The sequence below is a fragment of the Gracilinanus agilis genome, chromosome 6, assembly GCF_016433145.1.
Source record: "Gracilinanus agilis isolate LMUSP501 chromosome 6, AgileGrace, whole genome shotgun sequence".
Taxonomy (NCBI): Eukaryota; Metazoa; Chordata; class Mammalia; order Didelphimorphia; family Didelphidae; genus Gracilinanus; species Gracilinanus agilis.
This window is the reverse complement of record NC_058135.1, coordinates 33,388,294-33,404,408: the sequence shown is the minus strand read 5'-3', so window position 1 is coordinate 33,404,408 and position 16,115 is coordinate 33,388,294. Positions and strand designations below refer to the sequence as shown.

Sequence of the window (16,115 nt, the reverse complement as noted above, 5' to 3'; positions counted from 1 at the left end):
AATGTGTGACAGGATACAGTCACTCAGTGTCAGTAGAAGGTGTTCTTTTTACATGATAGCAATGAATCCAAGAGTCCTTTTCTCCAATTTTAATAGCTATTGGAGTAGTTAACAGGATTTGAAAAGGACCATCCTAGGTAGGCTAAGTTGCCTCTTTGCGCTGGAAGCTTTATATACATCTTGACTCCTGGGTGTAGGTCATGGAGTGAAATCTATAGGACCTGCTTTGTACAGCAGCTCTAGATTCATGGAGTTCTCGCAATTTGATTTGCAAATCCTGTATATATGAGGCAATAGAAGCATCTCCCCCCTATGCAGGAGAGAAAGGCGTGGTCTGCATAGGGGGATGTCCAAAAAGCATCTCAAATGATGAGATGTGTAGATCTCCCCTGGGCCTGCTTCTAAGATAAAATAGGGCCAAAGGGAGAATTTCAGGCCATTTTAAGTGAGTCTCTGTGCACAATTTTCCAATCATAGTTTTGAGGTCTTTATTAGTTCTTTCAACTTGGCCTGAGCTCTGGGGATGATACAGTACATGGGATTTGGGAGTTATCCCCAAACAAGAATATACCTGAGATAAAATTAAATCATTAAAATGACTTCTCCTGTTCAAATCAATATGTGTAGGCAGGCTAAAGCGAGGAATAATCTCTTTTAAAAGCACGTTGGCAACAAAAGCCACTGTGATTTGGGCAGTAGGAAAGGTTTCTGGCCATCTGATCAGCTGATCCACTATGACTAGGCAAATTTTATACTGTCCAGCTTTTGGCATAGTGATAAAATGGATGCCCACCAAAAGCTTTGCCATGAAAGGAATGCTGATTGAATGCTTGGCTAGTAGGGCAGGCACTTTAGAGGCTATGGTAGTAGCCTGGATTGCCTGGGGCTATCCATACTCTTTTTTTTTTTTTTTTAACTTTTTAAAGTCAATACTGTGTATTGGCTCCAAGGCAGAAGAGTGGTAAGGGTAGGCAATGGGGGTCAAGTGACTTGCCCAGGGTCACACAGCTGGGAAGTGTCTGAGGTTATCCATACTCTTTTAACAAAGTCCACAATGCCCTGGATACCAAAGTGACCATTTTTATGTATGGATTGGCAAATATGGTGATAAAAACTTCTAGGGAGCAAGGATTTTCCTTCAGATGACACCCATTATAAGAAAGGGATAAATTTAAGTCATCACTGGTTGCTAATGTTAAAATTAACTCAGGCCCTTCTAAGGCTGCTAGCTTTGTAGTGGTACGGTCATTCCCCCTAGAGACAGGGTCAGTGCCACCTCTATGGACAGAGCAATGAACTACAGCTAGGGCTTTAGGGAGCTGAAGGGCAGAAAGAACTTCATTATTAATTTCTGCATTAGCTATACATTTTCCAACTGATGTTAAAAATCCCTTTTGAAGCCAAAATATACCCACTGTATGACACATTCCAAAGGCATATCTAGAGTCTGTGTAAATTGTTGCCTTCTTACCTTTGGCAATTATATAGGTATGCTTCAGAGCTATCAGTTCTGCACCTTGAGCACTTATATTTGAGGGCAGTGAAGCTGACCACAGAGTGGCAAATTCTGTGACTACAGCAACACGAGTGTAGTGTATGTTGTCCCTCATGAAAGAAGAACCATCAGTGAATAAGACCAAGTCTGGATTATTTGAAGGAGTGTCTAGAAGATTATCTTGAGTTTTTTCAGCCATGGACACTAAAGACTTACAACTGTGCAATGGTTCTCCTGAGACTGGTAAATCAGGAAACAAGGTTGCAGGATTTAAAACTGTATAGCGTTTTAAGGTAATATTCTCATTGCCTAACAAAGTTACCTCATACTTTGCAAGTCTGATCAGAAAATGCCCATGTTCTTTGTCTTAGCAACAATTCTTCGACTTCATGTGGGCACATTATGGTTAATGGGCATCCCAAGACTAAATCAGCAGATTTAGTTATTAATAAAGCTGTGGCAACTACGCCTCTAAGACATGGTGGTGCTCCAGAAACTACTGGGTCCAGCTGGGCCAAATAATAAGCAACTGGGTGCTGAGCATGTCCCAAAGATTGAGTTAAAACACCTGAAGCTATTCCTCTCTGTTCGTGTACATACAAAGTAAATGGCTTGTTGTAATCTGAGATGCCTAGAGCAGAGGCAGACAGGATAGCCTGTTTTAATTTAGAAAGAACTGACAGATGTTCTGCCTCTAATTTAAGGGGTTTGAGGATTGAATTGTTAGATCAGGATAAGGGAAATCAAAGGTTTCACTCTTTGATTCCAAGGTCCTTACCACCTTGTTGCGCCTTCATAAAGATGCTTGGATATTTCTCCGAGGTCCCCCATGCATTTTCACCCCGAGTATAGCGTGGATGAATCCCATTTTGGATATATTGTTGTTGGGTATTTTATTGTGTTTTATCATTTGCCTCAGTTGGATTATTATTTCTGTAATTATTATTATTATTTCTAATTGCCTGATTCCACTTCTTACAGACCATCATTACATGACCCCTTTTTCACAGAAGTAACACGTTAATGATTGATTTGTGGATTCCGGCAAAGGGGCTATGGCCACTCCCTGATTTTCTTTTTGTTTTTTATTTTCCTCCTTTAAAAGTTTCGTTTCACTCATTAAGTACTTCACTAAGGTACCTTTCTCCTCATCTCTTTGTTCATGGCCCTTAGACACATAGACTGCTACCCTCCTCAATTCCTTGAGATCCATAGAGTCCCAATTTGGGCAGCTAGTCTTAAAATAGTCTCTAACCACTTTACAGCAATTTTTAATGAATTGTCTACATATTTGTCTAATATCTCTTTCTCTGGACAAGTCTAAGTCTATTGATCTACCTCCCAGCTCAATAAGTCTATTCAAAAACTGGGAGGAATTTTCATCTTGTTTCTCTCTAATATCCCAGGCCTATCAGAGCAAGCTCTCATTGCTCTGGGTCAGTGATTCCCAAAGTGGGCACTACTGCCCCCTAGTGGGTGCTGCAGCGATCCATGGGTGTGGTGATGGCCACAGGTGTGGTGATGGCCACAGGTGCATTTATCTTTCCTATTAATTGCTATTAAAATTAAAAAAAAATTAATTTCCAGGGGGCTAAGTAATATTTTTTCTGGAAAGGGGGCGGTAGGCCAAAAAAGTTTGGGAACCACTGCTCTGAGTAATGCATCTCTGGCCTGGCATAGTTTTAAGTAACCTTCCCCTGTATTTAAATTTTATTTTGGGTCCTCTTGGGGCCAATGAACTGCTTTCCTTCCTTGGGCCTTATGAGTAATAAAGATGATTTTATTTTTCTCTCTTTCTGTCAAGAAAGCTTACAGTAAATTTTCCATGCCCTTCCATACCGGATTATACATTTTAGATATTTTTGATCTTTTTTTTGTTACTATGATAGGTTCATCTTCAAAATTGGAGTATTTTGCTTGAATCTCTCAATATATTCTAGGAGGGGGTGAAGGGCATATAATTTCTTAAGGGCACCACCTCTCCAGCTTTATTGAAAATGGATACTTCTCTTAAGGGGAATAGACCTTTAACTGAATTATTTGTGATTTCTGTCTCTTGGCTGGATGTTTGGGTTGCTGTGGTACAGGTGAGGGAAGGGGGAGGAGCAGGTAGGCTAAGAGGGAGAGGTTGGTCTGGGGATGGGGAGGCAGGGTGGGAGGAATGGGAGTGGGGTTTGGGAGGAGGGGCATGGGGAGGGGAAGAAGAGGCTGGGCAAAGGGAGATCTGGCAGGGGCAGAAGAGGCAGAGAATGGGGTGGGAGGAGTGGGGAAGGAGAGACAGATGGAGAGGTTGAGGAAATGAGGAGGAGCAAGACGGGGAGAGGTCTGACAATGGGCTTCCAAAAACTACAGGATACAAGTTTGAGGCATGGGCTGGGCAGGTTCGAATGGAGAGGAATCTTCCTTTTGAATTTTAAAATTACTCAAGTGTTCCTCAAGTTTGTCTATTTGAGTCTATAGTTTAATCAAAGTAACCTTGTGTTGATTTCTTTTGAGGAGAAAATATGCTATGAATAGGATCCCTGCCAGGAACAGTGCTAAATAACACCATTCTGAATTGTTGAACAGTCAGTAAAAGTCTCTGGCAGTATAGGCTTAACTAGAGTTAGAAAAAGCCATTCTTTCTTTGCTAGCATGGTTAGAAATGCTTTTCTTAGACACACCCCTCTTAGCTAGTTTAAAAAAAATGGAGGGTAGCTGAAAGGCTTTAGCCAGAGGCTGTTATTGGGGTTAAGCAAAAGCTTTCTATTTTGGGCACAATGCAGGTAAAAAAACCAAACAAACAAAACTCCTCTGGGCTGCTTAGTTAAACTGGTCTGGGAGAATAAAAGAGTGTGTGAGTATGGAATACAGGCCATATCTGAGAGCCTAATTTCCAAAAATCTGGCTTTAAATCCACTGAGCTAGTTGCCCTCCTGGGTTAGTTTAAAATCAACTTGGGAGGTAAATGAGGTAGGCAGTCTCTACTAGTCTAAAAGGTGCTCTTAGCCCTAAGCTACCACGCACTTAAGACCTACAGTGGCAGGGGAGTTAAGAGGGTGGAAACTTCTTCTCAGGTAAAAGCCTTTAAGAGGCTGATTGTGCCTAAAAGAAGCACCTGTGCTTCAAGGCGGCAGAGTGAGCATTCAGGTGTAAACAATGCAAGGAAAAGAGGGGTTTATACTTCACCAGCTTTTTAAGAACTCTCAGCTTGTGTGTTGAAAAGATACTGTGATTCATAGCAAGGGGTCTGGTCCAGGGCAAGCAGAGGCTGCAGGCTGGGCAGGGACCACCTAGGCTGAATCAGTGGCAGTAATCGGCAAACCAGGCAGGTAGCAGCAGCAGCTCAGCATCGAGGAACTCTGGCTCAAGCAGATGGGTTCAAGAAGTGGTTTATCCCTCTTGGCCAAGAGCCCCTGGCAAGGAAAAGCCACAGGGATGGTCTGCTGGTGGGCCTGGAGAGCTCTGAAGAGAGTTCCCCGAGGGGAAAGCCTTAGTAGGAGAGAAAAGCAGTTTTATCTAGTTACTTAAAGAGGAGTAAAGGTTCTGAATTCCAGACTTTATGTTGCCAAAAATGTAAGATTTAAATTAATATCCAATACTCCAAGTATTATATTTTATAAAGTTTATTAGTAACCACTAGAAATAAAGGAATAAAAGAGTAATTACCTAACAAAATAAAACCACATGACTAGACTCTCTTGCTTGTTTAAAAAGACCGCTGGCTGTCGCTGCCATTACAGGAAGAAGAGAGAGAAAGATGGAAATACACAGAATTATACCCTGCCTACATCAGCATGTAACGACAAGAGGAGAGTAGGGTGCTGGGAATCATAGTTTTTAGGGTACAGAAATTAATTACACAAAGATTTACTCTCCCCTCCCCACCACCCCATAGGAACCTCGGATCCTCAAAATTTATACTTAAGGGAGTTTTAAGATGGGACAGGAAACAAATGGATTATAGTTAAAAGGGGGAAGGGAGTTCCACTGAGTATGACCAAGTGGGAAAGACTTGGTTTTGGAAGGAGTATAGTCCTGACAACAGCTTGTGTCTGCTGTTTAAGTACCAATCTAGCTAAATGTGATCCTGGTAATTTTGTTAACAGAGCCAGACAACTTAAAGTGATTAAATGAAATGCTGAAAGGAATATGGAAAAAACACGTCTAATATTGCATTGCTAGAGCAGCTGTGAATTTTTTCCTTCAGAAAACAAGTTGGAAGTATACCTTAAGAGCTGTAAAATTATTCATGATCATTAACCTAGGAATCCCATTAGGATTAGGTCCTAAGGGTATTATTAATAGGATAAAAATCTTTTAATGTATGAATATATCCATGGAAGCTTTATAATGACAAAATAACATAATTGCAACGAATGGGAGAAATAGCTAAAGAGACTGTGATATTATGTTATTAAAAATGACAGTATAAAGGAAATAAGGGAACTAGGTGAAGAGATGAAAAGAGAAGAAAAGAGAATAATACATACTATGATTTTTTAAAATAACAGCCATAAAATCAAGAGAAAAAAGTCTCCAAGTAAAACAAATCCAAAGGGAACTCAAAAGCAGAGGATATTTTATATTAGCATACCTATATAATTTGCATATACAAATTGCAAACATTGTGGAGTTTGTGGTTTTATACATAATTTTTTCACGCACTTGTTTAGTTAAATGTTTTATGGTAGTGGTGGTGGTTATTAAGTATATTATTTATATATATTTTTTTAAATTAAAAAATTTTAAACCCAATGAAATCCTAACAAAGGAAGAAAGTGAGGAGGAAAGAAGGGACTTGAAGGCTACATTCAGCCTTCCAGTCAGAGTGCACAACCTTTCAGATCTATGGATAAGGGAAAAATTTATGACCAAACAAAACAGAGAACATTAGGAGGAATAAAATGGAGAATTTTGATTACATTAAATTAAAAAGATTTTGTACAAATAAAACCAATACAACCAATATTAGAATAAAGAGAGAGATAAGTAGGGAAAAAAATTTTATACCAAAGTATCTCTGACAAAGGCTTCATTTATCAGATATATAGAGAACTGAAGCAAATTTATAAGAATACAAGTCATTTCCCAATTGATAAATGGTCAAAGGATATGAATTGGCAGTTCTCAGATGAAATAATCAAAAACAATCTATATTCATATGAAAAAATACTACAAATCACTAATGATTAGAGAAATGCAAATAAGACAATTCTGAGCATCTATTAGGATTGTCTAATTTGATCAAAAAGGAAAATGATAAATATTGGAAGGGATGTCGAGTGCATAGTCTGGGAAGCATGAGTGGGAAGAGGGAGACTGGGGGCAAGATAACACAATGAAGCTTCCCAAGTAATAGAAGGGTGTTGTCACAAATGCCTGCCTGGGGAATACTTGGGGGACTCCTATCCCTTAATAGAAAAGACAAACAGTAAATCTGAGTTTTTAAGAAAACCAGTTCTGCCAGTTTTGCAAGTCTGCATACAAGATTTCTTCAGCATAAAATAGGTGAATAATATTTTTTGATTTTAAACTTTTTATGCATTTATAAATATGCAGTATAAAAAGAAAGCAAGATAATGGGAAAGGCAAGTAAGGTGAGTTTTAGGTATAGGTAAAGAATTCTCTGATATCTGATGTGGAAATGTACAGTGGCTCAAAGCCTTGAAACTCATTTGTATGACTACTTTGGGAAAAATGGTGCTTTATAAAGGACATATTAGTTAATATTTGCTTTAAAAAAAAATATATATATATATATACATATTATTTTGCTTGCCAGCCCTGGGAAGGGAAGGAAAAGGGGAAGGGGGAGGGATGGAAGGGAGGAAGACAATTTGGATCATATAACTTTGGAAAACTTAGGTGAAAATTTATTGCATGTAATTGATAAAATAAAATATCTTTACAAAAATTATTCTTTTCAATCAGCAATAATCCATCTCCCCAACCCCAGCTGGAGTATAGTAGAAAAATAACTTCTGTTACAAATATGTATAGCCATGCAAAAAATTTCTATTGGTCTTATCCAAAAAAATATGTCTCATTCTGGATAATCAGTCCTTCACCTCTATCAAAAGGTAGGTAGCATTTTTCCTTATTAACCCTCTGGAATCATGACTGTTCATTGTATACAATGATCAGCTTTTAATTCTTTACCAGCATTGTTTTCCTAGTTCTGTTCACTTTGCATCACTCATGCAAGTCTTCCTGAGTTTCTCTAAAATCATCTCCTTCATGCCTTCCAGCACAATAGTATTCTATCCATTCTCCAATTACAGACACCCACTTCAGTTCCCACTCTTTGCCATGCCTCAGAGAGATAGAAATATGTAAGTATGTCTTTAGTTAAACTTTAGCTGAGTGGCACAGTGGAGAGAGTGCTGGGCCTGGAATAAGAAAGACCCAAATTCAAACCTGAACTCAGACACTAGATGTGTGACCCTCGGCAAGTCATTTCACCTTGTTTGCTTCAGTTTCCTCATCTGTAAAATGAGCAGGAGAAGGAAATGGCCAACCATTCCAGTATGTGTCAAGAAAACCCCAAAGGGGGTCAGGAAGAGTCAGACAGGACTGAACAACAAAAGTTAGACTTTGTTTTGCTTTGGACTCATCTTTCCCTTCAAAACCCTTTCCTCTACTTTTTCCTTTTCCACTGTCTCCTGTCCCTTCTAGGTCCCTTGAGGATCATGTGTTTCTGGGATCAGCTGTGTGGGTTTCCATTCTTCCCTCCTTTGTTTCAAGTGAGAGTGAGACTGAAGTGTTAGATGCTCCACCCACTTCTGCTTATCTGTGTAAGGGGAAAAGGGGGTTTTTGGTTGAATATATTAAAAGATTGGGTTGCCAGGGGATTGAACAATTATCAATACCAAATTAAAGAGTAACCTCAAGCTAAAATGACTTTTGTGGAAATTTATTTACAAATGAGAAGAGGAACAAGAAATAAGGAAATAAGAATCTAATACAGTAGGTAATTTGCTCTGATTCCCTAGTTAATCCAGGTAGATCTAATTAACCCAAGGCCAGAAACTCAGATGGCCAGAGGCCTGGAGGGCTGGGGGGCCCCAGAGGCGAATAAAGCAAAAGCTTCAGTCACAAAGTCTCTATTAAAAGGGAAGTTCCTTAAGAGAAGTTCAGGAAGATTCAGTCTTTACACTCACCAAGTGGAATTCCAAAGGAAGATTTAAGAACAGTTTCACCAAGGTCTCAGGATCCCAGCCAGCACTCCTCCATGAACCAGAAGAGCCCCTGACTCACTTAACTCTCTTCTTTTAAAGGGGTCACTTATGCGTCATTTCCTGTGCCTTCCTCCTAGTTTGCATGTCCAATCACAATAGATGCTTCTCTTAGGACTGCCCAGGAGGCAGTCAGTAATTTCTGATTTGTTACTCTAGCACACATGGGTTACAGACCACCAAAAATGGAGATGTTTTCACTTTTGGTGATTAAATCTAAAGCTGGGCAGTGAAGATTTATTCTAATTATCACATCTATATATATCTATTTGTGCAGTCTAATTATATGAGATCATTTCCCTCCTCTCCTCTACATGTATTATTCTTCCTCTCTTTTTTCCATTCTTCTCTTAAGCTCATCAAGCTGTAAGACTTTGTTTCATTGGACTCTCTGTCGGATCCCTAGTGATGATAGGGCTCAGAGGGGACACACAGATTAGCTCTCTGTGTTGTAATATTAGCAGTTTATCCCTGTTTAGTCCTTTATCACTATTTATCTTTTTATATTTCTCTTAGCTCATGCTTTTGAATTTCAAAGTTCCTACACAGTTCTGGTCTCTTTGTAAGGAATGCTTAGAAGTCCTCTGGTTCATTAAAAGTATATTTTTTTCCCCTTATAGCATCATCCTCAGTTTGGCTGAGTAAGTTATTTCTGATTGGAATCCCTTATCCTTTGCCTTCCGAAATATCATATTCTAAGTTCTCCATTGATTTGTAGCAGTAGCTGCTCTATTAAGTATGATCCCGACTATAGCTCCTTGGTATTCAAATTCATTCTTTCTGACTGCTTGTATTATTTTTTTCTCTAGCCTGGAAGCTCTAGATTTTGTCTACAATGTTCTTGGGAGTTTTCATTTGGGGATTTCTTTGAAGAAGCAGCTAAAGGATTCCTTTTCTTTCTACTTTTCCTCCTAGTTATAAGAAATCTGGGAAGTTTCTCTCTGTCTCTCTGTCTCTCTTTTTCTTTAATTCTGTTTTGGATTAGGGAACTAGAAATGGTTATTTCAGGAAATGGGAATTTAAAAGTTCTTAACTTTTCCAGTTTTCTTAAGAAAAGGAAGGGGTTTTCCCAGTTTGGGTAAAGTTTTTGGGTAAAGGTTTGATCAATGGAACAGCCATTGTTAGTCCTTCCCCTTGTTGCCATCAGACTTGTCACATAAACTGCAAATAAATCCTTGGCCCATATTTCTTCCTTAGACTTCTTCCCTATATTAAATTGTAATGCCTTTTTTATCAATATGTGCTTTATCTGTCACTTAGCAGTTTCTTGTACATTTAATATTTATGAAATTGAATTGAAAATTTCTTTGCCCCTTGAATGAGTTGCTTTTTTTATTCCCACACAAATTTCTCTTTTCTCCAATAGCTTTTATTCTTCATGTTCCTGGTCTCTCCTTTTTTCTTTTAAGTCCTACAAATACTTTAAGTGATTTTGTTGAAAGCAGCAGGATCCATAGATCACAGATAAGCATCTTTGTCCTGATACAGTTAGTTGAGGTTTTTAGTGCTCTTTTTTACTAGAACTTGCTTCTGAGATCAAGTCCCAAGGTTTTATGTTTCATGATGGAAACCTGGCAGCAAGTGAGCAGTTCTTCTGGACTTTTCAGCTCTCTTGTAACCAATGAATCTTCTGTCTGCTTGCTTCACTCTTTTCTTTAGCACTTGGGGTCATCCTGCCAGCCTCCACTTACCACCCCAAGCCAGAGCTTTCTGGTCTCCTGCCAAACTGCTCATAGGTTTTTTAGAAGTTTTCCATGGTTATACCAAGCTTGGGGGAAAGAAATTATGAGTTGAGTTTTTAAAACAATTACTGCTTCTGATTTAGTAGTGCCAGCTTGAGAATGCATGTGCTTAGCTCTAATTAGCCAGGAAGGGTTATTTTTTATTTTGTTTTTAGATTGGGAGTAGGTGTGGAGATATACCAAAGCATGATTTGAGATCTCTGAAGCCCATTTATTTGTGGAAGAATGTGATGTATGATAAGAGGTAGTAGAATAAGATTTAGTACCAAAATGCCTCCACATTAAGCCAAGGTTTCCCTAAATAAAATTTTTCCTTTTTTGTCTCAGACCCATTCAAGATGTCCTATCATCATTTTTATATTTCAGATGAGCAGGAAGAAGGGTAGAAACATGTTGTTTTTATTTGTTAGGATTCTAGAGGGCCCTTTTTCATTCACTTATAATTGCCTAATGAAGGAAATAGATAGTAAAGCCGTACTAGTGGGGGAACCTCAACTTTCCCCTATCAGAACTAGATAAATCAAACCAAAAAAATAAATAAATAAGAGAGAAGTAAGGGAAATTTAAGAATATACCTTCTTTTCAGCAGCACATGGTACAGATATACAAAGATTGACATGTACTAGGGCATAAAAACATTGCAAACAAATGCAGAAAAGCAGAAATAATAAATGCAAATTTTTCAGATCATATGCAATAAAAATTATAATTAGTAAGGGATCATGGAGAAACAAATTTAAAATTAATTGGAAACTAAATAATCTAGTTCTTTAAAACTGGTGGGTCAAAAAAACAAATCATAGAAACAATGATTTCATTGAGAAGAATGACAATGAGGAGACAACATATCAGAATCTATAGCGAAAGCAGTACTCAGGGAAAATTTATATCTCTGAGTGCCTATATCAACAAAATAGAGAGGGAGGAGATCAGTGAATTGAGCTTGCACATTTAAAAACTAGAAAGAAAACAAATTTAAAATCTCCAGATAAAAACTAGGAGAAATTAATAAAATTGAAAGTAAAAGAACTATTGAGTTAATAAATAAGACTAGGAACTGGTACTTTGAAAAAAACAAATAAAATAAAGTACTGATAAATCTAATAAAAAAGAGAGAAGAGAATCAAATTAACAGTATCAAAAATGAAAAGGGTGATCTCACCTCTAATGAAGAGGAAATTATGGTAATTATTAAGAACTATTTTGTCCAATTATATGGCAATAAATATGAAAATCTAGGTGAAATGGGCAAATATTTACAAAAATATAAAATGCCTAGAGTAACAAAAGAGAAAATAGAATATTTAAATAACCTCACCTCAGAAAAAGAAATTGAACAACCCATCAAGGAACTCCCTAAGAAAAAATCCCCAGGACCAGATGGATTCACAAGTGAATTCTATCAAACTTTCAAAGAACAACTAATCCCAATACTACACAAACTATTTGACAAAATAAGCAAAGAAGGATTCTTACCAAATTTTTTTTTGTGACACAAATATGGTACTGAGTCCCAAGCCAGGGAGACCAAAAACAGAGAGAAAAAACTATAGACCAATCTCTTTAATGAATATAGATGCAAAAATCTTAAATAAAAAGAGACTACAGCAAGTCATCACAAGAATTATTCACTATGATCAGGTAGAATTTATACCAAGAATGCAAGGTTGGTTTAACATTAGGAAAACCATCCACATAATTGACCATATTAATAACCAAACTATAATTACCTAATGATGCTAAAGAGCATCATCTAAATTGTGACTCTACACGGGCATGGCTGTGATTGCTATTGTCTGCTCATCTGTCCTCAAGAAGGCTCACTCCTTTTTTGTTTCCCCAGAGGCCCACGCAGCAGAAGAGGCAGATGTCCATGTAGCGGTGGTAGTGAGACCTGGCAATGCAGGATTAACAGATGATGAAAAATCATATTTCAATCTCATCACTTCTTTCAATGAACTGTTCTTACCGGCAGCATCTTAGAAGAAGTTTTCCTGGTTTTTGAGAGATCAAAACTATTCCTTGGAAGTGTACCTCTGCTCTTGTTTGCTAGGTTTATTCTACTGATAAAATAGTACATCTAAAGAGAATCGTATATTCAGATCCCCTTCCCCAGTTGTCCCTAAGGCCGAGGGAAAGGGGAATTTTAATTCAGTGAAACAAAGGCCTATTTGTTAAAAAAAAAAAAAAAATGAAGATAGGAATTGTTGAGAAGCTGCCTCACTAATGTTTTTTTGTTCCCCTGGGGGGTGGGGGGGTGGCTGTTGCTAAGCACAAAGTTGTAAAATTATTGGAAAAAGGAAGAAATGTGTTTGCTTATTTTATCTGGTTCTTTACCAAGTAGAAAACTAATTTGGAAAAAAATCATTCTAAAGCCTCTCTTTTCCTTGCAAACTTGCTATGATTTTAGAACCTTTCTATATCATTCTCTTTTTGTGATGATGGGAGCAAATACTTATGTGACCAAAGTATAGCCAATTTCGCATACAGGGCCAAAAGTCTACTGTTCACATCAAATAAAGAAGAAAACAATTAGGAATGAAAACTACTCCCAAGGCTTGACTGATTAACCAAGTGTGGATGTGTCATTAGGATAGAGTTTGTAATTTCCACAGCTGTGACAGTGGGCCCTAATAACCTTACCTGTTATCAAGGTGCAAAACAAACCTGTAAATTAACCTCTAATAATAAGAAAGCTTAATGGTGCATAGCAGTATTATCCTAGACTTAAGTACTTGGCATGTCATCCCTAAGATCAAGAAAACCTTGTATTCTTTTCCCCTGGAATTGTTCGAGAAGAAATGTAAATTGTATAAGTAATATTTATCCCATTTTGGTTCTGATACATGTTCATGCAATATTTCATGTTGTCATTAATAAAAAACAATTTTCCCCTGGCTATTTATTTATTTACTTATGACCCTAAAGGAGACAGTATTTGTATCTGCCTTCAAGTGCCCAAAGAAGACAAAATGGATTGGCAGTATGGGATGATGACAGATGACAGAGCTGCCCTGGGGATCAGAGAGGCTTGGATTCAGATCTGACCTTTGACACATACCAGCTATGTAGCATCAGGCAAGCCACCATTCAGTGTGCAAGCAGACGCACTAGAAACTCTTTACACTATGTTACAGATGAGTTGTTGATCCACTTTGGCAGAAAGAATCTCTCTGAATGGAGTTGCCTACACTAATTATAGATCTGGACCAAAAAGAGAAAAAATGCCTCATTTTTTAAAATAAAAAAACTTACATATTTAGCCCCTTTGGGAATGTGGGGTTTCCCTGTGTCATCCCTCAAGGTTGTTTAGAAAATGACCGTAAGCAATTGATGTAGCAGGAAAATTCCTCAGTCTGTGACTGGGGGGGGCTGAAGACCTCCCAAGTTAAACTTCATCAAACCTTCGACTAGAACTTCTCTGTCTTATGGACCTGTCACAGCATATGCTTCAGTCACCACCAGCCCACAAAGAAGCAGTGGGGTAGAGCTTTGGTGAATGACTCCCAAATCCAACTTAAGATGTGTTCAATTCTTTAATGCAATTAAGCCAAAGCTAATTTCACAATATGTGAGTGTGTTGAACATTTCCTAAATATCAAGGAAATCTATCTTTAACCATGAAAGTTGGATGGGAGAAGTATGTGCTTAAAGAAGATAAAGACACTAAAGTTAACAGAAAAAAAGAGAATTTAGCTTAAGTGAGGGAATGGATGAGGAAGAGGTCATCCTTTGGAGGCTCGCTTCCATAAAGATAATTAATTATTAAGCTCAATCACACCAAAAAGTTCATATTTGAACTTACTTTTTTTCCTCTTGGTCATCCATCCATACCAGTTAAAACTTGATAACTTTGGGATACCCAGTCCCAGAAGATACTCAGGAAAACCTACTGCCAAACACAGTAGGACTGACACACAACCCACAAGCCAATGCTTCCTACCAGCACCAACACTCCAAGGTTTAGTAACATCACCAGTTTCAGACAATTTTTGCCTAGTTTGGGGGGTTGTGGAGGAGGAAGGAGGTTGACAGAGAATCCTTTTGAGCTTTCTTAAGGTCTCAGAGTAGTCAACTCTCTGGTGTCCACATTAAGATTGTGTGGAGGGAATTCCGGTTAAGATGGCGGCAGAATAAGGAGCAGCTGCTCGATCTCTCCTGACCGAAGCATACAGGACTCCTCAAGGGGAAAATAAAAACGAGTGCAGAAGAACGAAGGAACCCCACAACAGGGTGCAGCATTGAAGGTACACAGAATCGGGGCATTTCCACGCTATAAAGGGGTGAAACAGCTCTCACTAAAAAGTGAGAGGAAGAAGCCCCTCCCCCACCCCCCACACCGCACACCTCCTCGCACAACGCCAACGCACAAGTGTGAAAACAGGACTGGGGCAACCAGATAATCACCAGCAGCCCCGGGGCTTGTACCTGTGTGCTGCAAGAGGAGGGACCCCAAGTGCTGGGGGTGCTCACGGACTTTCTCCGAGTGTCCACGTGGGTGAAGGCACCGCCTGGGGCCGGGACAAAGGCCCCTAAAACATGGCCTTTCCCAAGCACTGAAGGCATCGCCTCAGGTGCGAATAAAGATCTCCAGCCCACGGACTTTCACTACCTTCTGCAGGGGTGAAAGCAGGGCCCTAAGAGCATCAGCACAGGCAAAGGCAGTGCCCTAGGCTTGAATAACTATCTCCAGCCCAGGCTTGGACCTCCAGTGAGGACCCGGTGCAGACCTGAGCATGGCTGTGGAAGCAGCCCCAAAGACTGCTGAAGGAACCTCGGGCAGAGGGGCAGACCGGGAACTACCAGGAGGCCTGACCCCGAGGACAAGGAGACCGGAGGCCCCCCCCCCCAAGCTTGCAAGGCCCAGGCAGACCCGGAGTGTAAAGACAAAGCGGAAAAGGGGCGGGGCTAACAATGGCCAGCAATAAGGAAGCCCAGAAAAAAAAGACTATCAAGAGAAACTCTGGAACACTGGACAACTTCTACACAGAGAAAATCCAGACAACAGAGGAGGGAAAACAAAAATCCAAACCTCCCCCCAAAAATGAAAGCTGGTCACAAGCTATGGAAGAGTTTAAAAATGAAATGCTGAGGAAGATGGAAGAAATTTGGCAAGAAAATAACAGTTTAAAAGGCAGAATTTCGCAATTGGAAAGTGAGACAAGTCAACTGAAGACCAAAAACGACCAGATTGAAAAGGAAAACCAAAAAATTATAGCCAAAAACCAAAACATTAAAGCCGAAAACCAGTCCTTAAAGGCTAGAATCGAACATTTAGAAACCAATGATCTCTCAAGACAAGAACAAATAAAACAAAGTCAAAAGACTGATAAAATAGAAGGAAACATGAAATATCTCAATGAGAGAATGACAGACCAAGAAAACCAGTCTAGAAGAGACAACTTGAGAATCATTGGTCTTCCAGAAAAGGAAGAAATTAATAGAAACTTGGACTCCATACTTAAAGAAATTATTCAGCAAAATTGCCCTGAAGTTCTACAACAAGAGGGCAATATAGACATTGAAAGGATCCATAGAACACCCTCTACACTGGACCCAGAAAAGTCAACACCCAGAAATATAATAGCGAAATTGAAGAGCTTTCAAGTTAAAGAAAAAATCTTACAAGAAGCCAGAAAGAGACAATTCAAATATCAAGGA

General features: G+C 39.0%; 1 protein-coding gene across 2 annotated transcripts in view; it reads left to right on the top strand.

The window, feature by feature from the left end:
- The window catches only part of ENOPH1 (enolase-phosphatase 1), a 46,479-nt gene extending 33,128 nt beyond the window's left edge, over positions 1–13,351 (top strand). For both annotated transcript variants that reach the window (XM_044680739.1, XM_044680738.1), the window contains exon 6: positions 12,298–13,351. In XM_044680739.1, the coding sequence (XP_044536674.1) occupies positions 12,298–12,437 (140 nt within the window). In that variant the 3' untranslated portion in view covers positions 12,438–13,351. The remainder of the gene's footprint in view (positions 1–12,297) is intronic.
- The last annotated feature ends 2,764 nt before the right edge of the window (positions 13,352–16,115 follow it).